This window comes from Ursus arctos, unplaced genomic scaffold (genome assembly GCF_023065955.2).
Source record: "Ursus arctos isolate Adak ecotype North America unplaced genomic scaffold, UrsArc2.0 scaffold_30, whole genome shotgun sequence".
Taxonomy (NCBI): Eukaryota; Metazoa; Chordata; class Mammalia; order Carnivora; family Ursidae; genus Ursus; species Ursus arctos.
In genome coordinates this window covers 21,733,935-21,759,323 of record NW_026622986.1, presented here as the reverse complement: position 1 = coordinate 21,759,323, position 25,389 = coordinate 21,733,935, and the positions used below count along the sequence as shown (strand labels likewise).

At 44.5% G+C, this 25,389-nt stretch overlaps 1 protein-coding gene across 1 annotated transcript in view; it reads right to left on the bottom strand.

The window, feature by feature from the left end:
• RSU1 (Ras suppressor protein 1) overlaps window positions 1-25,389 on the bottom strand; it is a 187,860-nt gene that overhangs the window by 132,097 nt on the left and 30,374 nt on the right. The window contains exons 3-4 of the mRNA XM_026479004.4: window positions 21,126-21,176; window positions 3,737-3,857 (exon numbers count right to left, since the gene is read on the bottom strand). Of these exons, the coding sequence (XP_026334789.1) occupies window positions 3,737-3,857; window positions 21,126-21,176 (172 nt within the window). The remainder of the gene's footprint in view (window positions 1-3,736; window positions 3,858-21,125; window positions 21,177-25,389) is intronic.

Below are 25,389 nucleotides of genomic sequence, written 5' to 3'. Positions count from 1 at the left end.
CCATAGTTAAGAGTCTGTTTTGGGGTTGGTCTCTGTTTTCCTTTGTTCATTTGTTTTGCTTCTTAAATTCCACACATGAGTGAAATCCTATGGTAATTGCCTTTCTCTGACTTATTTCACTCAGCATCATACCCTCTAGATCCAGCCATGCTGTTGCAAATGGCAAGATTTCATTCTTTATGGCCGAGCAACATTCTATTGTGTATATATACACCACTTATTCTTCACTCATTTATCTACTGAGGGACACCTGGGTTACTTCCATAATTTGGATATGGTAGATAATGATGCCATGAACAGAGGGGTGCATATATCTTTTCAAATTAGTGTTGTAGTTTTCTTTGGGTAAATAACCAGCAGTGCGATTGCTGGATCATAGGGTAGTTCTATTTTTAATTTTCTGGGCAACCTCCCTACTATCTTCCTCAGCGGCTGCACCAGTTTGCATTCCCACCCACAGTGCACAAGGGTTCCTTTTTCTCCACATCCTCACCAACACTTCTGTTTCTTGTATTCTTTATTTTAGCCATTCTGACAGGTGTGAGGTGATAGCTCACTGTAGTTCTGAGTTGTATTTCCCTGATGGTTGAGTGACGTTGAGCATCTTTCCATGGGTCTGTTGGCTCTTCTGGATGTCTTCTTTGGAGAAATGTCTGTTCGTGTCTTCTGCCCATTTTTTAATTGGATTATTTGGGTTTTCAGTGTTGAATTTTTTGATATCTCCCGTGTGTATATTTTTATTCAGGCTGCTTATTCTAAGGAGTCTTCTGTCTATCCCTTGCCTTGAACAGGGCTACGTAGGTGTCATTCTTTATGCCATTTGAGGACAGAAATACCCTTTATTGAAACTCATGTTCATTCCTCTCCCAGAGAACTAAGAATTTTTGTTCAAACTTTGACAACCCCATCTACACAGCTATGTAATTAAATACAGAAAGCTTGACACAATCAATAGAGTACCGAGAGCCAAAAATGCAAACAGCTCTGAAGACAACAAAGAGAGAACTAAGATGTGTTTGATAAAAAAATAAAAAATAAAACTTTATAGCTCTGTCCTCCAACCCGACTGAACAACACCTGAGCTCATGATGTTCTTTCCACAACTGTCCCCGTCTTTATTTCCATTTCTCCCAGGACAGACCCCCAGGCATCACCCCATCCGTCAGCTACTGTCTTGTCAGTTTCATCTCCTGTATATTTTCCACATAAAACCCCTCCCCCGCCTTCACTGTCACGGCCCTAGTTCACCTGGCACGCTAATCTCCAGCATGCCTACGCGTCTCCTGACCTCTAGCACTACCTACCCCAACCCCCCTTCCACATGACCTTTCACACAAAAATCCAACCTTTTCTCATAGCTGCTAGTCCGCTGTAAAAACTCCTCCATGGTCAGCAGGACAAAAACAGAGCTCCTTTACCTGGCACACAAGGCCCTTCACTAGCCTTTGCCTTCCTGCCATTATGGACATGTGTTTACCATCTGTTTCCCCAACGTGATGTACACTCCATAAAGGCTGGGTGGCTGCTACCTAGGACAGGGCTTGGCCCACAGCTGGGAGCTCAGGAAGTACTCAGTAAATAAACAGCAGACATTCATGATTCTTCGTCGGGCCTCCCCTCTTACCTTACTGCTCCCTGCCTCACACTTTATACTCGGCAACCCTCAACGACCTGCCATTCCTGGAACGTGCAGTACTCTCAGCTTTTAGTCCTGTCCTTCCTGCAGGCTGAGACGCCTTCCCTCTGCTTCTGAGTCTGGGAAATTCGATTTCCTGCATCAGGTTTCGGCTCAAATACTGCCCCCTACAGGAATCCTTCAGAGAACCTCACCCGTGGACTAATGCCCTTGTCCCTCTCCCCACTGCCTTGAGACAACCTGGGGCATGTCAGTGGCCCCCCCCGCAGACCCTCACTGCTCCTCTACAGCCAGCTCTGCCCCCATACTTAAGGCCAGGGATTTCACCACTGAGCCCCAACACGAGAAGGTTCCTGACACAGATCAGGCACTTATATAGTTCACGAAATAAATGAAATAATAAATAAAATGATGATGATGATGATGATAATGACAGTGATAATAGCTAACATTTACATACTGCTTACTATCTGCCAGGTACTGCTCCTAGCGCCTTATATATAAATAACTTGTTAAATACATGAATCAACAAATTAAGAGTAAGAATTTATCAAGTTTTTTTGTTAAGATTTTACTTATTTATGAGAGACAGAGAGCACACGAGCATGAGCAGGGGGGAGAGGGGCAGAGAAAGAGGGAGAAGCACACTCCCCGCTGAGCAGGAAGCCCAATGCAGGCTCGATCCCAGGACCCTGGAATCATGACCTGAGCCAAAGGCAGATGCTTAACCCACTGAGCCACCCAGATGCCCCAAGAATGTATCTAGTTTTATACATCTAGTAAATACATCTAGTTTTAGCTTCTGGATTACATAGAAATTAAACATTAGGACTTAATAATTTTCAAAACAAAGATATAAACGAAGGATGCTTTCTTTTCTGCATTGCCAGATGGGTGTACAATCTCCATAATTGTAGGGGGGAAAAGCCATCTGATTTAAGTGACATTCCCCTCCCCCTTTAAGCTCTACTTCCCTTGACATCAGGAAAAAGAGTACTCATGGATCTTTCCAAGATTATCTCTTAACCAGAGTGAACGTAAAACTCCCCGTGGAAGGAACGAGCTTGACTAAAAATCATTCCATGAATAAGGTTTTGTGTGTGTGTGTGTGACTGCTTCCTATTAAATTGATAAATACCTGGCCAGCTTCTATCACTGCTCCGTGTAAATCACTAACTAAACTAGAGCATTTAATGGCTATCATTTAATGAATATATTGCTTCACACGGCAGATGAAGCACGAGTGGGCAGCTTCGTCCGACAGCTACAACTGTGGAGCTGGAATTCGGGAGCCAAGTTCTGGTGGCATCTGGGGTGTCTGATGGAAGGGCGTGGACCTGGATAACAGGGTTCTCCACCTAGCTCAGTCACGAAGCTCAGGGGCACCAGAAACGAGTCAACTGAAGCTCTCAGAAAGCTCTTGACCTCCTCTCCACGAAATGAAAGCAGTACTGCCCGCCCTCCCCCACAATCGTTCAGAGGGTCAAACACTGGCATGAGGACTTTGAAAACTATAAAGTAATAGATGCTATTATTATTATTATTCGCTGCTGCCTGGTTCTGCCACCTCAGCTCAATCAAACCTCCTCTCTTCACCTCCGCATAAAGAAAGACAGAGGAGTCTAACCTCTGGACTATATGAAAGAACTGTAAGAGTCAATGAGGCAGTGTTCAGAAATGCACCCTCCCCCCCTCCATAGAAGGAAGGCACTTTTGTAAACGACTTCTACTTAATACAGAGTGAAAGAGCAACCCGATTACAACTGGTCCGAACAGTTAATGCTATGCAAATAAGTCCCTTCCCGGTCCATGTTAACCGAAATAAAATTTTGTTGGAAACAAAATATGATTTAAAAAAAAAAAAAGACTCCCTTATGGTACCGACGATTAGCTTTTCAATGACTTCTCAGATACGCACTAATGTAGGCCACTGAAAATAGGTATTAAAACAATAAAACTTTTGTTAAAAACCTGCAACACCAAAAGAAACTGGAGGCCAGTCCCCCCCTTGGTGACAGTGTACGTGGTCCTCCTACGCCCACAGTCTGCCCCCCCTTCCCTCCCTCTCCCCCCCTTCCTTCCTCTTCCACCCATACTCACCCCAAGTTCAGGTGTTTGAGCTTCTGCAGGCTGCTGATCTGTGTGGGCAGCTCCTCAATCTGGTTATTAAAGAAGTTGAGCACTTCCAGATTCTTCAGTTCTGCTATGTTTGCTGGCACCGCTACGGACACAAAATTGCTGAGTGTGAATACGGAGCCCCGCTCCTCGCAAGGAATGCCAGCAACACATTTTGTTTTTCTTTCTCAGGAAAGAGAGATGAAGCTCGAATATGACCATCTGATTCACATCTATGTCTTATTTTTTTTTTTGTAGGTTTTTCTTAGGTTGGTAACTCAGTAGAAATGAAAATGTTCCTTCAAAGTGCAAAAGAGAATTTCAGAGTGCCATAAACAGCCTGTGAGGGAGTATTTCCAAGCACAAATGCTTTTGTAATTGTCATACAACGTCTCATAAGTATGACTGTTTGCTTCCTTTGGGTTTTGGGGGGTTTGGGGGGGGGAAGTGTTTTGTTTTTTTTTTTTTGGTTTCTTTTTGTTTTTATTTTGGGTTTTTTTTGCACCTCCACCAGAAGAAAGACTGCAAACTCCAGATCTTTCCCGGGTGATACATTCATCAAGCTGTTTCAATAGTCGGATATCTGAAGAGCTGTTCTCTTAACACTGCACTAAATCACAATATAAGTTCAACCTTAAATGATTAAATATTCAACCTATCTCATTTATGATTTTGGCTTCTGGCCTTTACACTTTGATCAATACACACACACACACACACTTTACATCAGATTAGCAACAGATCAATGCACTGTTATTACACAGAAATATGAAAAACCAACTCAGCAGCATGGTATGAATACCAGCATACAGACCAAAGGTTAAAATAAACCAGTGAGGGCCTAAAAGAGTCTTCCTTCCCTGAAGTATATGCTTGCAAATACCAACGTAAAAGCCAAAGGCATCGTTACCTCCAAAGTACTAACTGTCCATTGGTTGCAGAGAGACTCCCAACAGATGATACTTTATCTGTCCCCGTCTCTGAGTTAGTCTTCTACAAACATTGGCCATCAGCTTGTCCATGGTTCATGTAAACTCTCACACCAAGATGACCCAGGCTACGGACACCACTGACATGGGCCTTGGGTCCAACACAAGGAAGTGTCATGTCTTATGTCAGTACATTTACTTCCTGTCCCAACGGCACCCTCGGGGGGGGGGGGGGGCGGGTGCTCCAGAAGACTGGAAAAAACTTTTGCTTCGAGCCACTACACAGGTATGCGTCAAATTCCAAACCGACATCGAAACTATGTCAGGAGTAGCCACTGCAAGAGCTACAGTGTAGAACTCCCAGCGGAACAAAAGTAAAGAGGAGAGGCACGCTGTTCATTACAGTTCTGAGCCCTCAATTTTACCTTATAAAATGTCTAGGGCATCGGTGACCTGGCTTCTTTTAGAGGGAAGAAGGCTTGGTAAAAAAGGCAAGGGAAATGCTTTCACCGGAGGAAGGGATTGTGAAGAATATGAATCAGTCTGGATTCAGCACTTGGGAGGTGGCAATGGTCCAGATGGAAGATGAGCAAGGCATGGATTAGTTACTGAAGTGGCGGGTCGGGGGCTGGAGATAAAAGGACAGGTTTTAATGGGAAAATTGAGGCAGCTGGAAATCACCTCCAGAAACTGTACTTTTGGACACCAACCCGACTGCATATGAGCCCTAGCTGTACGATTTGGCCTTAAAAGCACACTGCTAGGTGTGCAGTCAGTAACACACTCTCCAGCGAATGAGCAGTATTCATGAGGAGTAAATGAGCACAAAGAAATTCCTCCTGTCTGCTGAGTCTCTGGGTGCTGTCAGCTTACCTGTTCTCCCCGTGGAACTGGAAGTGTATGAGGCACAGCTCTAGAGATGACGACCGGCCTCCTCGGGGGGCCTCACCCTCTTCCCCCCGTTCACCCTCCAGCCCACTAAACTACTCTCACGGCATTCATCTGATTACTCTGAAGAGCAATAAGGAAAGTTACTGCAACCAGGAGAAAATGATGATCTCAATTTAGCCACAAACCAAGAAAAATGCAGCCAGAATTACGGCTGCTTTCCCAAAGTTACTTTGCCAATGCAATTAAATGCTGGTCTGAAGGTATCGCCTTTTTGACAGGATGAGAGATTATTTCACTCTCCTTGCTAAATCAGTCCAATTTAAGACCACAAATTATGCTAAATGTGATTTAGGGCTTTGTTTTGTGGACACAAACAATAACCCTACATTCAATTTACTAAACCTCTCCCAGCGTTTCGTATGCATGTGAATTTTGTGTTTAAGACTCCATTCAAGCTACAGGGGAAAAATATTACACAGCTCATATTCTCTCTCAACTACTGAACTCCCCCTACCAGACCATAGTAAAAATCAGAAGAAATTAACATTCAGACCTGACTGGATGGGATAACATTCACTCTTTCAACCAATATTTAGAGAACGCCTGTGATGTGTACAGAGCCCCACTTCTAACACTGAGCATTTCAATACTTCTGGGAGAAAGTAAGAAAGGCAAGCTATTTAAACAAAGTGAGTTACAGAAGAAGGAGTATCAGAGTCGATAAAGGGAACACAGGTCTAGTGTTTGGAAAACAAACTAATTCTAATAAAACTGTCCATAAGAAAAGAAAGAACCAGTTAGTAAGATAAGCTGTGCAATAATGAAATTATATACAGATGTGACATGAACAAATTCAGCTGTTACGGAAAAAACGGGAGCAGTACGTCCCCAGTCAGAGGACTGGTGAAATTTTTCAAAGATCTCCACATGACGCATTTGCATGAAGTATTTTAAAACATAACTGAACAGTCAGCCTCAAGATATTCCTCATTACGCCTTGGCAACATTCCTTTTCATCAATCTGTCCCGTTTGTGACTGTGACCCCAGCTGTATACATCCACACAGTCTACAGACAACCAGGAGCCGAGCTCGCAAGGGAAACGGGGGCAGCGTGACGTGTGAACACAGGAGTCTGGGCTGCACGAGGACCCTTTCAAAGTCCTCTCCCACCTGCCTTTAGCATTCTATGATTCTCAAAAGAGCTGGATGACGAAAATCAATGATATGGATTTAAATAATGCAACAAATGGGGCCCTCAATTAGGAAGCTCAGTCATGTAGAACTTTGCTTATGACAGAGAATTTAGTATCATTTTCTGTCAAAAACGACTGCTTTAATTTTGACACTCTGGTTGCTACAGTTGAGAGAAAGGTCCCCAATCACTCTCAGGTGTCCTCTGGCTCCTAAATGCCACATTCTGCTTTTGTCGCAGGATCAGATGACCGCTGGGAGCCCTCTCGGTCCAGAGCAGAGGTGACAGAGATGGGGTCCTGCCACCCCTGGAGCTCTGGGCAGACACTGGTCTCACGTTATCTCCTGGCAGCTACAACAATTCAGACTGATGTGCCCCACAGGACCCTCTTTGCCTTCAAGGCCTCCCACCTCTAGAGCCTGAACGTGATTCTAGTTTCGTGGGAGAAGCGTGTGCCAGCCAGACTTAGCAATCAGCCCCTGCAGTTTGGGGACAGTCCCACAACAAGAAGCGCAATCCCTGGGCAGGCTCCTGAGTCTGGGCTAGAAGGGGACTTGGCTAATCTCCTACATTAACAGCCCTTGGAAAGCAGCTCCCTCCAGCGGGAAGCCTCAGCACGCACTCGCTGGACACACGGGACAGACCAGAGCGCTCCGGCTGTAAGAAACAACCGACCCAGTAACCAGCAACCGTCGCCTGCCTCCCCCAACAGAACATCAGTAAACGATTCTTACAGCAACGGCACCTTCACTTCAGGAGCATTTTGTCCTGGGATATCAAATTCACACTTGAACAACCAAGAACTTATTTTTAAACACCTATTCGTTTATCCACACAATGATAAGTAGCAGGGTCTGCTCTGGCGCTGGCCTGTCCAACGTGCAGTCGCCATGAAAAATTGTATGGTGGTTCCTCAGAAAAATTAAAACTAGAACTACCATATGACCCAGCAATTCCACTTCTGGGTACATACCCAAAGGAAATGAAACCACTGTCTGCAAGAAATATCTGCACCCATGTTCACTGCAGCATTAGTCACAACAGCAAAGACACCAGAAGTGGTGTTAAGTGTCCACCAACAGATGGATGGACAAGGAGAATGTAGTTTATGTATATACAGTGGAATATTACTCAGCCATAAAAAGGGAAACCCTATTTGCAAAATAGGTGTGGACCCTGAAGGCATTATGCTAAGTGAAATAAGACAGAAAAAGACAAGCCATGTAAAATCCTATTTATATGTAGAGGCTTAAAACATATAGATACAGACACAGACATACATACACACATACACACACACACACACACACACACACTCATAGGAAAAGAGATCAGATTTATGATTACCAGAGGTGGAGGATGGGGGCATGGTGAGGGAACTACAGGAAAGAGTTAAGACAGAAAAAAAAGAAAAAAGAAGTAAATTTAAATCTAGATTACTTGAAATTAAGTAAAATTAATAATTCAGTTTCTTGGTCACACAAGCCACATTTCAAGTGTTTAGTGGCTACCATATTGGATAACACAGATAGAAAACATTCCCTTCACTGCAGAAAGTTCTCGATCGTGCTGCTCTAGGTCAGGGAGTCACAAACTTTCGAGTACATCAGAATTACTGGAAGGCTTGTTAAAACACAGATTGGGGGGGACGCACACCTCAGAGTTTTTGATTCAGTAGGTTTAGGATGGGGCCCGAGCTTCTGCATTTCCAAGTTCCCAGTGGATACTGATGCTGCTGGTCCAGAGACCACTTTGGTGCAGAAAACTTAATTTACTGATGACATCAAAGTCGTGAGTCCAATTTATATGCCCGTTACCCCACACAATAATGCTGAGCAAGATTACCCAAATTAAGTCTTCTCTGTCACTTCAACAAGTTGAGACTTGGGGTTGATGAAAAGTGGCAAAAAACAACAACAAAACCAAAAAAGAACTCTGAATAGCTTCCACCCAACCTGGGGCCTGCAATCCAACCATTTCCCGTCAACTGCTTCCCCATGCAGCTGGCATCCGTCTCATTAGTTCAGATGAACGAACGAACGCGACAGGTCACACCGTCCCCGGGCACGGCTGAGCTGGCCCGAGTACACACAGACCCAGGCCCAAGAGGTAGGAATTTTTGCTTATCATTCAAGCTAACATAGTTAGAGCTCACACAGGCAGCTAATCAGCACATAAGCACCCTCAACACATCAACACCAAATACGAATGAAATCTCTAACATGGAGAGAGAGATTTTTTTTTTCAGATTCCAATTTCGAGATGGAACACCCCTCCACAGGACCAGATGAAGAGGCATTAGGTGTAACTAAGCATATCTGTTACCATGACCTCATGGGCCTCCAATCACCAGCCTCCACCTTCTCAGAAGACCCCTGCCCCAAATCTTGCCCTTAAAAGTCCTCACCTGTCAGCTACTGGGGAATCTGGGGCTTTGGGGCATTAGCCCCCCGTTCTCCTGGGTGGCTGCACACCAACAGACAGCTTATCTTCCTGCGCTGCAAAAGCTCAGTGTCAGCTTTTACTGGCTGGATGTGCACTGGAGGGACAAACGCTCGTTTGGTCCCATTATACCCACACAGATCCTTACGGCGAAATGAGTTCGGAGTAGTATGAACAACGTTCAAGGAGAAAAAGTCCTGAATTCCCTAGTTCATCGAATTGAGTCACTTAGCAGCAACTTCATCGTGACCAAGGGTGGTCCCATGAAGAGATGCCCCTTGCTATGCTTCTGGCCGTTGAAACAGCGAGAAGTAAATGGAAGATGCTGGGTGGCCGTGACAGCACAGAGAGACCAGCTGGGATGCAGCCGATCTGGGGGCTTCTCGAGCAAAAGCATCTCGTGGCCCGAGGCAAAGAAACAAAATCGCGAAGACAGGCTCTGCGAGTAGCATCAGGCACCCTGCAAAACATAAGGACTGGCGCTCGGCGGCGTGCAGCCTACGGAAAGGCCGGCGGGTCACGCATTGGTCTTTGGAGCCATATGGTTCGCACCGACAGCCAGGTCCTCTTCAGCGACAAAAGGGCAGTAAGAGACCATGCACCACGTTACCACCCACGGCTGCCGGGAAGCCAGAAGCTGCTCGCAACACATGTAGGTTTTCCTCATAAGCACGGGCATGAAATCCGGAGTCGTGAACCCTACCCACCACCTCCACCAAACTTCTGAGTAGTCAGAACTACGCTGTGCCTAACTGTTTTGCAAAAGCTTCCAGACTGGATTTTTTTAAATCCGGAGATGCCTGCAAAGAGGAGGCGCCAGGCTAAGGCATGAAGGCCAAGGGGATGCTGCCTGGGTGCCTCTTTGAAAAACTGAACTCATGGTTCAGCCATTGCCTCCATCGTGGGAAACCGGGGAGGGACTGCAAACCGCCCCAAGTGGACGAAGAGGGAGACTCAGAGTGGGTACCTACTGGGAACCACTGCCCATGGCAAGGGCGAACATGAGATCATGGCCCAGCGGTGGGCACGCTGCCCGCCTGGCAATGGGTGAAACGCTACAATCTCGTGCCCATTTCCAGACACACCTCAGTGCTACTGACCCACGGGCCACACAACATGTGAAGACACCACCATATGGGATAAGGTAAAGCAAAAAAAAATCAGCACTGCCTGCCCAAACCTGACATATTTATACTAAAAACAGGAGACTTGGTTGCCATAACAAATGAAGATGCTTGGTCAGACTTCTGTATGTTTCTGCTGCTTTCTAAGATTTCTTAAACAGAAAAGGATAAGGGAAGGTAGGAGATCGTTCAATGAGGCCAGTTATTAGATCCCTAAGATACAGTGCTACAACAAAGTTATGAGAAAAAGGATGAAAACCATGAGAATACATCCAAATAGTGGTGTGGTGAAAGCAAACATTTCTTTGCCCCAATATTGGATGAAAACAATACTGGATAACAACTGTCTCCCTATGGCCCGAGTGAGGCCAGGTGGGAAGACGCCAAAAGAACAGAAACTATGTGAGATATGCACCTGGGGCATTTCTGGTCAGAATAAAAGGACAGCCCCTTTAATACTCAATTATACCCGCTGGAGACATTAGTCTATTCCTTCCACAGAGGTGATGTCTAGACTCATTATATAGATGCCAATTTTTTCAGCAAATTAGGAATCATAGTCTTGAATGCCAGTTTAATGATTACCTGTAAAGCAGAATCTCTTTAGTCCTGCATACAAATAATTACGCTCTTCAGAATTTTATATGCAAAAAAGGTCATTTGTATTTATAGTGATTAATGACTTTTGTTTTCTGGCCCAAAACACGAGGTGGGTACTGAACTAATTATCTTAGCACGAGAACGTGAAGTTCAAAAGTATACTAATGATAACAAGGCTTTACAGACTTTATGGGATTTCCCCCAAAGCAGCTATTACAACAGTGAATTACAGTAGTTACGGGTTATTTAAAAACATAAAGTTTATGAAACAGTGAAGCAGATTCTCGTTTAAAAGGATCTCTATGTTCCTCAAGGTAAAAATTAAATACCAAAATAATCTAAACATCTACCCAATAAAGGCCAACGTCCCCCAAAACATTATTAGCTTTATAAATGGCAAGAGCAATGCTACAATCAGTTAAACAACAGTATTTACTCAGCACCCACACCTAGAGGTACGTACTTCTTGTATCTCATCATGGGCCTCCTTAAGATTCTGCAGCTTAAGTAATTTTACTAACCAAAAATATCCTGACTTAATTCACTGAAAAGAAGCAAAAAAAAAAAAAAAAAAAAGACTCTACTCTTTCAGCAACAATGAGAATAATCAATTCCACAAAAATCAGGGGAAAAAGTTACAAGCAAGCATTAAGGCAGATTTTACAGTATCAAGTCAAACATGCAAAAATATATGTCCCTGGGCTATAAAAAATGTGTACGCAAGGCCAAACAAATCTCCCAAAAAGCTGACAAGCGTGGATTTCTGCCCCTCTGAGGCTGCAGAATTTACTTGATTTCGGAATCTTTTATTAACAGCCCGGAGAGAACCAAGGAATGGTCCACACAGTCTTGAACCCTGCATTCTTTCAGGAACATACCTTTGAAAGCACACTGGGGTGCTGAGGCACCTACCCAGGCAGCCAGGCAGTATGTCAATAACCAGCCCTAACCAGGGAGCTGGGTCAGAGAAGCAGCACGAAGAGGAAAGGCAGTGACATTCGATGGTCTGGGAGGAAGTGACATCTAGTGAAGGGCAAGCAGAGGGCAGAGGCTTCTCTGCAAAAAATGCCTACGAAGTTTTGAGGCACAGTAAGAAGGAAGAGGAGAACATGAAAAACAAAAACAAAAATCACTTCAATCACTGCAGATAGCAAGCTCAGTGTCCTAGAAAGAGCTACCCAGGCTCTTAAATATCATTATAATGTATTATACACACACACACTCAATCCTCGATTATGAGCATGAAGAGAGAGACAGCAGAGAAGTCAAATTCACACACACACACACACACACACACACACACTTTGCCAATAATTCACGTCTTCTTTTACGATAAAGAATGACTTCAGCCACAGGCCACACTGGGTTACTTCTCTTCTTTCCTCGTCTTGTACTTTAATGCTGAGAATGGGAGTAATTACATGAGGAAGAAATGGGCCAGGGGTCAATGGCCAGGACCAGAAAAATCCACACAATCCACAGAGGGCTTTTTGAACGCCCACTCTATGATAACAATTTTGCCTCTTAACCTTTAGAATTCTCCCTGCTTTTCTGTTTGAACAGGCAAAGCGTCACGGCCACGCTTCCTCCACTGAGCTCCTCGATTTACGTGGGTGGGATACGTGAACTGCACACGTACGTCCTTGACAAGACAGCAGGGCGATGGTGAGCACAGAAGCTTGGACACCATGAAAAGCCCCCCACCTTCCAGCTCTGGTTACTTGACCACATCAGGCCTGTTGCTTCTACCAGATATAGAGGAGGGCGCCAAAATATGCCCTTCCTTTCATGCTCAAGTCATCATATACGTAAGGCTGGCCCTTCAGAGTCTAATATTAAACTCAGGACGGCATTAATACTTGATTTTCCACATACTACAGATGGTGGGACAGGTGGGCTTTGTGGGGAAAGAGGAGAATTCCTCTCAACTTTTTGAAGGATGAGCAAGATTTGAAGAGGGTCAGGGACTGCAGGTAAGAATCGGGTGATCAGAGAAGAGTACATTTGGGCAGGAGAAAAAGGCTAAAGGAATAGCAAAAAATTAGACAAGAGGGTTCAGACGAAAACATCTAAAAAGGAAGTAGATGAGTTTGTTAACTAGTGGTCGGTCAAGCGCAGTGTTTTGTCTTATTAAGCTGACTGGCAAACTGAAGAAAAACTAAAATGGGAATAAAGCATCTCCTAGGTTTTATGGAAACTGAAATACGTAAATACTGTGAACGTTAATAAAGGGACACCTCACTCAAACGGATTTGGGAGGCCAGCAGAGGGAGCCCTCATGCTCAACCACTGGTGGTCAATTGCGGACCCAATAGGAAGAAATGGACGCTGTACACGGAAACTTTACTATCCCTGCAGGAGGAAGAAAGGCTTACCTCCTCACCCTAGCAACAGCCCAGCCAATAAGAGGCAGTAACAACTTAGCCAATGAAAAGCCAGCATAATTCCAGCTCCCACTTTATTCCAATGGGCTTTTTGCTTATAACAGCAATCCCAACTTACCCCCTCCTCCACAAAGAAGCTCCCACTCTCTTTTCCAGACTTGCCCATGGTTTTGCCACAGCTTGCTTGTCCCAAAGTGCAATTCTCTGCTATTCCCAAGTAAACCCACTTTTGCTGGTAAAATAATGAAGTTTTATATTTACGGTTAACAATACACATGCATTCCACTCAAGATTACACATTCTTATTTAACGAAATGTAAATTTCAGCAGCTAAAGTAGGTGGAACTTTTGAACGTTTTTAAAAAGCTATCAAGAGTGTATTTCACATTGCAATGAATGTCATCTTTTCTAAAGTTTTGTACAAATTTCCAGCCAACATCTCTAAGAAATAGCACCAGTATATCTACCCCACAACTACAGTGTTATCTTTCCCCTACTCCAGAGTTCCTAAATATGGGTTATATGCACCCCTAAAGACTTCGTGGATGGTTTTTATAGGATCCTCAAAACCTATGTGCATTTTTCTAGGAATCACTGACCCAGTTTCACCCCATTAAAAAAGGCCAGTGAGTTACAAAGTGTTAACTTCTCCAAAAGAATGTATGCACCGAGGAACTGCACCTTTTAGAATATCCTCTCCCACCCTCCCCCACAGCACACCCACGAACGGACACACACATACACCCACACACCACACACATTATTTAGGAAGAATAGTCAACAGATGATTCATATATACATTTTTTGCTATTAAATCAATTCTGTTTGAGAATTGTATTATAAATAGTAAAAGAAACACTTTTAAAGATCAGCTACCCTAGAGGGGCTAGTTATGATTTGGAAAGGGACAGGTTAAAAAAAAAACCCACGCCATTCTCTCCAAGCCCGCCACCATTCTGAAATTCTCCCAACTAAAGTCGTTCCATTTATAAATATACCGTGGCAGCGCCTGGTTTGTGCAATCGGTTAAGCATCCAACTCTTCTGATTTCGGCTCAGGTCATGATCTCAGGGTCATGGGACTGAATCCTGCATCTGGCTCCACACTGGGCATGGAGTCTGCTTAAGATTCTCTCTCCCTCTGGGGCGCCTGGGTGGCACAGCGGTTGAGCGTCTGCCTTCGGCTCAGGGCGTGATCCCAGAGTTAAGGCATCGAGCCCCACATCAGGCTCCTCCACTATGAGCCTGCTTCTTCCTCTCCCACTCCCCCTGCTTGTGTTCCCTCTCTCGCTGGCTGTCTCTATCTCTGTCGAATAAATAAATAAAATCTTAAAAAAAAAAAAAAAAAAGATTCTCTCTCCCTCTGTCCTAACCCCCCACCTCTCTCTTCCCCTCTGTAAATAAAAAATAATAATAAATAAAAAATACTGTGGAAGAATTAATACACTACAGTTTAGCTAGCTTCCTCTTGGCACAGAGCAAGACTCCAAGAAAAGAGATTCTAGAATAGGTAGATTTTGGTTGGTAGCACTGCATCAGTGGGCCAGAGACTCTGAGCGAAGGACACAATACCATCAAGAGACAGCTTCTCCAACTTCACCCACTGGTCTTGGCCTCTGCTGGTTCTGGATATGGGGCCAACAGAATCTTCCGTGAGATGATCTAGCAGGTTTCCTTACTAAACCAAAATAACAAACTCCCAACTGCGGGTAAATTTTTTTATGGTAACCTAACCACTGGTATCTGATACATACTGTCTAATTAATAGCTGCCAGACTCAAAAATACTATGTATATAGTTTTTCAAATCCAATCTTTCAAATGGTGGCATAGTAACAAACTGATAAATGTGCACTAATTAAAAAAATAAGCTATTGATCAAAGCCTCTGTATTATAGATACATTTACACTCTTTTAAAATGCAAACAGCAAGTTGTTTTGACATTGTCACAAGATAAATTCATGACACAGAGATGATTTACTTTGCATATTTCCCCTCAGTTTAATTTCATACAAGCCATGCACAGGAACTTTTGCATAAGGCATGACAAATAATCTATGAGAGAAGAACTAGAGACGGTAGAACACAAAGGTGCTGAACACTGGCCAAGGTCATTCTTAGGAGTTGGAACAGTTTATTTCTCTCATACATCTCAACAATCTATGAGCTCTGTAGAAAGGGGTTTAATTTATTATGCTTTTTAAAAAACTGCTTAATTTTCTTCATTATAATTAGATATGCATATTTTGAGAATGTCACATTTTCATGTGCAACATGCTCCTTAGTTCATTTATAACATTTATGGTAAATATCCCATCAAAAAAAAAAATATATATATATATACATCTACATAAAATTTTAAAATATTATATTAACTTTTTTTTTTAAAAGATTTTATTTATTTATTCGACAGGATAGAGACAGCCAGCGAGAGAGGGAACACAAGCAGGGGGAGTGGGAGAGGAAGAAGCAGGCTCATAGTGGAGGAGCCTGATGTGGGGCTCGATCCCATAACGCCGGGATCACGCCCTGAGCCGAAGGCAGACGCTTAACCGCTCTGCCACCCAGGCGCCCCTAAATTATTATATTAATTTCTATATATTTAGAACATTTTCTTTGATAAATTACTGAAATCGCTAATAAAAGAAAATCCTACCATTTCTTGTCCACTGTAATTTTGAATTCATACATAAGCTATAACTAATGGGAAATAGTCTGTTAAAAAAATAAAACACGCTTTGCCATAAAACTTAGGTTTACTGCCTGACTAGCCATTTCCGATACATTAAACGACAAGATACGGTCACATTAAGGCCTCAAACTGCAGGCAAAACTCCTAAAACCTCAAGAAAAGGTTTTATACGACAGTTCAAAGTTCAAAGTATAAAACTGAACAGTTACATCCAGAGACCCACACTTATGAAAGGTTTACACAGAGCTGGCTGTGCAACGTTCACACAAAGCGAAATGATATCCTTCGTATTTTTTGCACAAAATGATGAATGCTTAATCCTCAAAATGCATGGGTCACAAAATGAAAAACATGACTGTTATATTCAAGGTGCTGGCAATATCTGTGAGTGTGGCTGTAAAAATAAAATTGTTTTTAAAATTAAGAAAAGCTTCGCATTAAAAAATTATGCCTAGAAACTGTATTGTCACCAACTCAGAGTGTAATTCATTTCATAAGGCAGAGCATCCTTCCCTTCACAGTGGCATTTAGTAAAAGAATCCATGTAAGTCCTCACAAAATGCACATTTCCCTGGGTTTTACATGGTTATTTTTTTATTAAAATCTGGTTACACGCATATATATTTTCAACTTTCTTCCACGGGAATAAAATCTTACATATCCCCAATACAAAATACTACAGAGGGCAATAAAATTCTTCTAATGTAAAGAAGTAAACTTTCTAAGTTGAGAAAGTAGCCGTAATAAACTAAAAAATGGTACGTGAGACAGAATGATAATTATAGGAGCAAAAGAGAAAAACAATGTATATCCTTCTAGAGGGATCTAACTTAATAATGGCAAACTGCACCACATAAATAGCAACAGCAACATACCCTACTGGACAGAGCAGAATAGCTTGCAAAAAATTTAATCTCATAACACAAATTCGGTTTTTAATCTTTTCGCCAAAAGACCCAGGGAAAAAAAATATGTATCTCAACAGTGACCTCTAGTGGAGAAGCCTTAAAATGACAGTCTCAAAATGAAATTCTCTAAGACTGAAAACAAGTAGGAAAACATTTACAAAGCTAACACTCCCAAACCACCATAAAAACCAGGTATGAGCTTACGGAGCCAACTGAAAAGACTCAGCAAACACTGGCTTAAAAGGCAGAGTAATCACAAAGGCAAGCCCTGGAGCAGGAGGGCAGACACACAGGAAAACAGTCTTTGAAATCACTGCTATGTTCCCTTCTTTCAAAACACTGAGAGCAGCAAGCCCCTGGGTAGGTCATCTCTGCTCTGACTTCGCACGACTCATCACCTGCCAACCCATTAATCAACCTGTATTAACTGAGGGCCAAGGAGATGTTCACCAGGCTCTTGGCACTGCTGGAGGCGTGGGATACAAAAGAGCTTCAGCCAGGGCTCCTGACCTCAGGGAAATTATAATGCAATTAACTGCATGAAGAAATCAGTAAATAATGGGGGATCTTAAATATATAAAACTAACTTGAAGTGAAGAGTAACAGGCACAGAAGCTGTCACAGCTAGAAGAACGAAAGGAGGCTTTATGGTGAAGGGACACTCAGCCGAGCCCATCAGGGTCGCTGGGCGGAAGGAGCATCCATGGGTCATCCTGACACCAGCGGTCCCCACCTGTGGATGCTCAGATGTACCTGAGGGGGGCCATCCCAGCACATCACTCCTCACTATGAACGAGGAACACGACGTGGACATCAGTTCCCAGGACACAGGGTAATGCTTCTTCAGAGCCCTCAGTCCAGCACGTGTGACGTTAGCCCCTGAGTAGGAAACAGCAGTGTGTGCTGGCCACATCTACTCAGGTCCCTCTACCAGTTAATCCCACAGGTCCAGTTTTTACACAGATTGCTTCACCTCCAGCCAGCTGTTTCCTCGCAGGACCTCCCTGCCATCTAGGGCTCCCTTCTGTCAATCGTTACTGCCTTCTGTAGACAATTCCTGGGAAGAAGCACCTGTGCTCGGCAACTGGTGTTAAAGAAAAAGAAGAACGGTCCCCACTTTCAAAAACGCTTCAGATCTATCTGGAGAGAGCGAGGATACATAAAGCAGGAGGAGGACAAGGACGTGCTGCACAGGTGTGAAGGGTCCATGAACAATAGGAGTTTGGGGAAGAAAGATCTCCCATTGGCCAGGGCAGCTGGGGGGCCTCGAGGACAGGAGGAGGGGGCGAGGCCGCAAGGAGTGGAAGGGAGGAGGCAAGGTGCAGAGGCAGGGCTGGGCGTGAGGAGAGACTGACGAATGTGTCTGCAGCAGCACAGGGGGAGGAAAAGCTGGCTGGGGGGGAGGGGCAGATCGGGGCAGCTTCTGAAAATCAGGGAACCGCACCTTCCACCAGATGTGTGCGTTATCTCAGGGCGAATGGTGTCTCAGACGGGACAGCCTGACTCTGCGAGAACCCCGTCTTTACTCTGAAACCACTCCTCCAGGGCCAGAAAGCACCTCTGCTGGGTTGCCAGTTAGCACCTGCCCATCAGAGCAGAGGGAAGAAGGAAAGATGCGTCTGCTGCTCTGCCTTCCGTCTACATAGCTCAGGGAGACGCACGCGTCTGGGAAAGTTGTTCCAGGCACAGCTATACCCACCCCCCCCCGCCCCGCCACTCTACCAAAGCCCATCCACACGGCCCCAATCCCCCGGGGTTTAAATTTAAATAGTGCTGCTGCAGTAATGATAAACCCCTAATAGCGCCTGGCTTGACAATTTGGAAATATTTTTTATGAACTCAAATAGAGGAAGCTTGAAGGATTTCTGTTCACAGAATCTTGGGGAATTGAAGGATCATCTGCCCACTTCCGGCTTCCTGTGGCCTCCCTCCTACTAGGCTGAGAGGACGTGTCCACGTCAAAACCAACAGCAGGGAAAGGAAGCCCACTCGTTGCCATAGGGTCTGGATGGCTCCGCAGATCCTGACTCCAGTGCGTGGAGTCCCACGGTGTCCCCAAATCAAGGTCCCTGTCTGTGCCGGCTAGCCATTCATTCCCATTCATTCCGGGAGCACACAAGTGGAAATGTCAAACAACAGTGTAACTGGCGGACTAAGAGAAAAACACAAGTACTTTTTGCAAGACAAAAGCGGGGCTGAGGGGTTTAACTTCTGAGTGCCACCGGTTTTAATGCAGCATTGTCAGCCAGGCCCTATTAAAAACCACCGAAAGTGAAAGACACTGATTACCATACAAAGTGACAGGAGGGTGTGCTCCGCCACTTGCATTTAATGCATATTTATATTTCCATCAAATGGACATATTTACTATAAATACTTGAAAAACCATAGCGAAGTCATTCATTTAAATGCCAGAAAAATAGTAAAAGATGCTAATTTGACCTTAGTGGAACAGATCGAGTGTCACTGACACGACTCACAAGGGCTTGAAACAGAAGTTACCAAGACTATTAATTAGAGTTTCCTGGATTAGGTCAAGAGTGTCTCAAATAGAAAAAGAAAAAGAAATAAAAACAGGGAAGGAAGAAATTTGAAGTCTGAATTGATTCACAGCCAACCTCTTCAGTAACAGCCACAATTTAACTCCGTTTTTATGCCTCTCTAAATTAATCTCCTGTTTATGTGCCTGGAGAAAGAAACTGATCCCCTGATCCCCGAGACTTCTATCTTTGTGGACATGTAAAAAAGAAATAAACGATGACTGAAAACTCTGAAAGGTTTTGTTTGTTTGTAAAGAGCAGACCTATTAACGATGTAATAGGAATGCAGCATGTTCTGCTTCCTGTTTAAATGTACACTTTTTTCGCTCTGCTGATGCAAATCCAACCAGGGCAAGCTTGGCGATTAAGTATTTTTATGAACTGGCAATAGCTTCGGGGACTTCTGCTCACAAAATCTTGGGGAATTCAGGGATCATGCTGTCCACCTTTCAAGACAAACTGCAAATCCCCTCTAAACCGGGATTATGGCCTTGGTGGACAAAAGGATCCTTTGCTATAAAAACCATGAAACTGGCAGCACATTACCTGTTACAAAAATGATCACATGTGACGTGGAGCCTTCACTTTCAGGTTCTGTGACCACCGTTACTCAAACGTGACAATCAGGCCACTTTGCCTTGGCCTTACAAATAGGTGCTTTTGCTAAACATGAACTAAATCTGCCTGTTTCCCCGCACACGAAGGGGCCCTAACTGCCCTCCTAATTCTCAATAATCAGCAGCTCCGTGACATTGCCTCGAGCTGTATATAATGGACATACACACATAAATTCACGCGACACATCCCTCAACATGACATTTGGCTCAATTTCACGGGACTCAGAAGGCGCCCTAACAAATTTTTGCCACATGATTAGAAAATCACTCAAGTCTGCAGGAAATACGGCAAGCACAAAGAAGTGACAGTCAATTAGGAAAGAGAAAGGAGAGTGGGTTCCTGTCATTAAAATCTTTAAAGTCACAGCTCTAAGGATAAAATGGCCCATTATCACTCACAGGAGGCATTTTCATAAAAACAACTATCAGTTCTCCTGTATGTTAACAATGCCATGACACCACCCAGACCCCAGAGAATTCTTCTTGGGAACCAGACTCAAAAATGTGAAAAATGTAGATGCCAATTTACATAACTTACACAATTTGGGGGAGGGGGGGGGGTTCCCTCCTATCCGTCAGAGAAACAGAGCAACACTTAAATATTCTCCATTTGGGGAGGAAGTACAGAGAAAGCCAAGAACTCTTAGCCTAATATTTTTTTAATAAGTTTTTTTTCCCCCCATGAAACACTTGTTATCCACCTGGCAGTTGGGGTCACTGGAGCACTTACCAGCCCTGAAAGGAACCATTTCCTGAGAAGCAATGTCATGTTCTTCCCTCAGTTCACACGTGAGAAAAGAATTCTCCAAACAGAGCAAAGTAAAAAAAAAAAAAAAAAAAAAAAAAAAAAAACACACAAAAACAAAACAGAACAAAGTACAAAATACAGGACAATATGCTCATATGCTCGTGTATCTCACTGTCACCAAAAAAGATTTTAGGTTTCTCCAAATAACATGTCATTAGCATCTTCAAAGGAAACAAAAGAATCAACGGTGTATCACAATATTACCTCCAAGTCAGAAACTGCGGAACCGACAGTAAAGTCAACTCACTTGTTAGCTTGTTGTGGCTGAGGACCAGTTGTGTGATGTGCGATAAGGAGACTGTAAAAGAAAAAAAAAAACAAAACACACACAGTCAGTAAATGTTCCCAAATTATCCCCACACTCCTACAAGGTGAAGCACTGCATTATCTTCACAGGTTGAAATGTTAGCGCTCACGAAAATAGAAGGTTTCATGTAACGCTGTCTGTTAAATGTTACGCCAAATTAAGAAAAGTTATGCAATTAGCACGGCGAGTTAGAGCTAATGAGATTACTGTCACGGGATCAAACATTACAAGGGCCGGTTAGCTTTGCGTGGCGACCTGCTCCGCGGGCCTCGCCTCAACGATCCGTCTCTACAGCTAACGCGTGTCCGGAGCGTGGAGAGGCTCAGCGCCTCACTGGAACCAAAGGGAACAGCATGTGAAGACGGAGAGACCATGTCCCAGTAAACGGGGAGCACGTCACTTCACCTGTGCCCACGGGCAACCCAGAAAGTCTTCTACACGCTACCGACTAGAGGAAAAAACTTTCCGCTCCAATTATTTTGACGTTTCAGAGCACCAGCAGATTGCTCGCCAGTTTCAAACAATCTCATGGAGGTTTCAACGGAACAAGCTCAGACTTGCTTAAAAGATGGTTTTTCCAACTCTAAAGAAAGAAGATACACACAGATCCACAAGAAAGAAAAAAAACAAAAAGTCCAAGAAAAAAGCGACCTGCCTTCCATTTTGGGCTCTAAAACTTTGCGGGATGATCAGCATATGTTTTAAATAGTACGTTTTAAATACATATTTTATATATTAAACACAGCTAGCCATTCTTCCAATATTCTTTCTCTAAGACCATTATTATATTATGCAGCGGAGTTTTTTCCCTAAAGACGACACCCCAAAGATACAGACGTAGTGAAGAGAAGGGCCATGGATGCACCCCAATGTTCATAGCAGCATTGTCCACAATAGCCAAATCGTGGAGGGAGCCGAGATGCCCTTCAACAGATGACTGGATTAAGAAGATGTGGTCCATATATACAATGGAATATTACTCAGCCATCAGAAAGAACAATTTCACAACATTTGCAGCAACATGGACGGGACTGGAGGAGATTATGCTAAGTGAAATAAGTCAAGCAGAGAAAGACAATTATTATATGGTTTCACTCATTTATGAAACATAAGAAGTAGGAAGATTGGTAGGAGAAGGAAGGGAAGAATGAAGGGGGGTAAACAGAAGGGGGAATGAACCGTGAGAGACTATGGACTCTGGGAAACAAACTGAGGGCTTCAGAGCGGAGGGGGGTGGGGAACTGGGCTAGCCCGGTGATGGGTATTAGGGAGGGCACGTACTGCATGGTGCACTGGGTGTTATACGCAAGTAATGAATCATGGAACACTACATCAAAAACTAAGGATGTACTGTATGGTGACTAACATACCATAATAAAAAATTATTATATAAAAAAAAAGTCAGTTATACCAGCTTTAAAAAAAAAAGGAAGAAGAACTAAGAAGACAAAAGTTTTTCTCAAGAAGGGTCTTCATATTGGACCCCAGCACACTGGGAAGAAAACGAGAATATCACTCCTGACAATTTTTGAATATGTTTCTTTTTTTTTTTTTTTTTCAACCATCACAAAGTTATACAAAATTCAAAATGCAGTACAGAGACCTGTTTTCCTGCCCTGAACCTTCTGAGGTCACGTGCTGGCCTGACGTCCCACAAACTCAGGGTATTCCTAGGACGGCGTCCTCCGACAGAACCCCAGCACGGCCACCCAAGCCAAGAACTTCCCGTCACGTGTCATCACCACCTAGTCCTCCGCTCCCGCTCCAGTTTCACTGGACGCCCCAATCACCTCTTTTAGAAAAAACAATCGGGTCACGATCCCGTTGCATGCAGCTAGGGGGTCTCTTGGATCACCTCGTGTCTGCATTTCTCTTTCCTCGCCTTTCATGACCTTGGCAACTGTGGCCAAATGATTCTCTATTATGACCTCCATGCAGATCCGTCAATGCTTTCGTGGTTCGACTGAGGTTAAGCCTCTTTGGCAGGAATGTCTGGGAAACGCGGGGTTCTCCTCAACGCTTCCTGTCAGGTGGCACACAACTTCAGTCTGTCCTGTCGCTGACCATCTGTCCTTGATCACTGACGCTGCCAGGCTTCTCCACTGAAAATGCATTCTTTTCCCCTTTGCAATTAATAAGCATTTGGGGAGAAGGGGGGCTGAGGAAAGGAGGATACTCCTGTGCCACACGTGGCTCGGGACCCCCAACCACGGCAATCTCTACCCTCATGGTACGTTTCGCGATGTCTGGCAACACTTTTGATTCTAACAACTACGGCCACTAGAAACCGAAACTTTCCTGAGGGGCTCACACTGTACTGTATGAGACAGCACTGGTCTGAAGCAGAGCCATCCTGAGGGGAGGGCGCCTGGGACGCCGCCTCCCACGCTCCGAGGCACGAGGCAGCCCACTCACTCCTCTGCAGGAATCTCCAGCAAGAAACAGTCCGGGTGCTTCTGGAAGGACAGTCGGGCAGAGCATAGTTTTAGCTCCTCAGGACGACCCAGTCCCAAATGCCAAGACGGTTGCTGTTGAGAAACTGCAATTTATTTCTGTATATCTGGATGGTTTTGTGGTTTCCTATGTCGGTCGGTGGGTTATCATCTATCGTTATCACGTATGTCGGTGTTCACACTGCCCGATCTGGCCGGAGGGAGCCCATCCACGCCGGCTGCTAGCCTTCTGACCGGCCCCCACTGCTCCCTGAGCACTTCGCCGCTTCCTGGCACAAGATAGGCTCATCTTGTCCTTTTTCAGCCACAGCCCTGAAATCACCATTTCTCTAATGAGCTCTGGTTCCTTTTTGTGGAAACTGGTATTTATAAGACAAAATCTGAGCACCAGATGTGCGCATTGCTATTTGGGGCTCCGTGTTCTCAGCTCCTCTCAGTGGACAGAGCTTGAGCGCACACACACACACACAGACTGATTTCACTATATTATTGAAAACCCTGAGTTCACAACAGCATCTCCAACTCCAGTACATCACACGGTTTCATTCCAGTGTCTTCCCTCTCTGTATGTGGGACTCCCTTCTCTAACAGTGAGAACTCCGGCTTCTGTTAACCTCTAACCGACTTACTATGTAATCAATAACCCTATATAGAACTGCGAGAAATAGAGTCCTCTTACGGCCAGACTGAGACAGCTTCATGCTTATGTGCAGGGGCCCCCGGAAGTTTGGTGTGGACTCTTGGTCAAGATCAGGATGAGGAGGCTGGCTAGCGATGTGTGACGTTCAGCTTAAAGTTGAAGACACCCGGGACACCCCCAGGGCCAGCTTGTTGTCACTGTTTAGGGATGTGCAGATTGATGGCTTACACCTGGCTATGGGGCACAGGACCAGTCAGGCATGAAAGACATTGCTGGACGTTTCTGTCCAGGCTATCCTGAAACTCAACTCCTCACGCACATCTTGACGGTTCATCATGTGGACAGCCAACATGTCCCGAGCAATGAAGGAAGGACTGGGGAGCAGCCCTGCTGAGCCTCTGAGGCCCCCAAGGCTCGCCCAGGCTTTCTTATGCCTGCTAAGCCAGATCCTGTGCCTTTAATAACTCCGTAAGTGAGTAGGCTCTGTGGAACGGAGTCCTTTCAACTCTCCAACTTCAAAGTTAATGCAGTAACCAATCTCCCCCACACCCCTCCCTCCTGCCGGGACACCCTCGCACTCTGATCAGACTCCCCTGCTCACCTGCCCCTCCACAGCAGCACCCTCCTTGCCCTGTTGGGCTGGGACCTCATAGGCCAGGCTCCCTGACCTGCACAGATGCTCAACTCACCCCACTCGGGTCCCCACCCCGGTTCTAGATCACCAGTGCTCCGAACCCTGACCACCTCCCTCTGTCCCACTCACTGGTCTTGGGACTGAACCATTAGGGAAAGAGAAGCACAAGGCAATAGGGAAGAAGAGCATTTTCGTGGTTTTCAACAGAGTCACAAAGGCTTCTCACACAATGTTTAAGATTTTAAACACTGAAGAAGATCTTGCACATTTTTATTTCTAAGAGTTAAGGTTCCTTGTCCACCAGTTAAGTGTTCCTCTATCTCTGAAGCAGACAGTGTGAGATGGAAGAAAAATATTTCAAAGAGCTACCCTCATACCACATCAGATGAAAAAAATTCATAGCTGTATCGGTTAAGATTACTGTCACCATCATGTGAGAGCAAGCCATAAGGTAACAGGGGTGCACACAACGGGGGT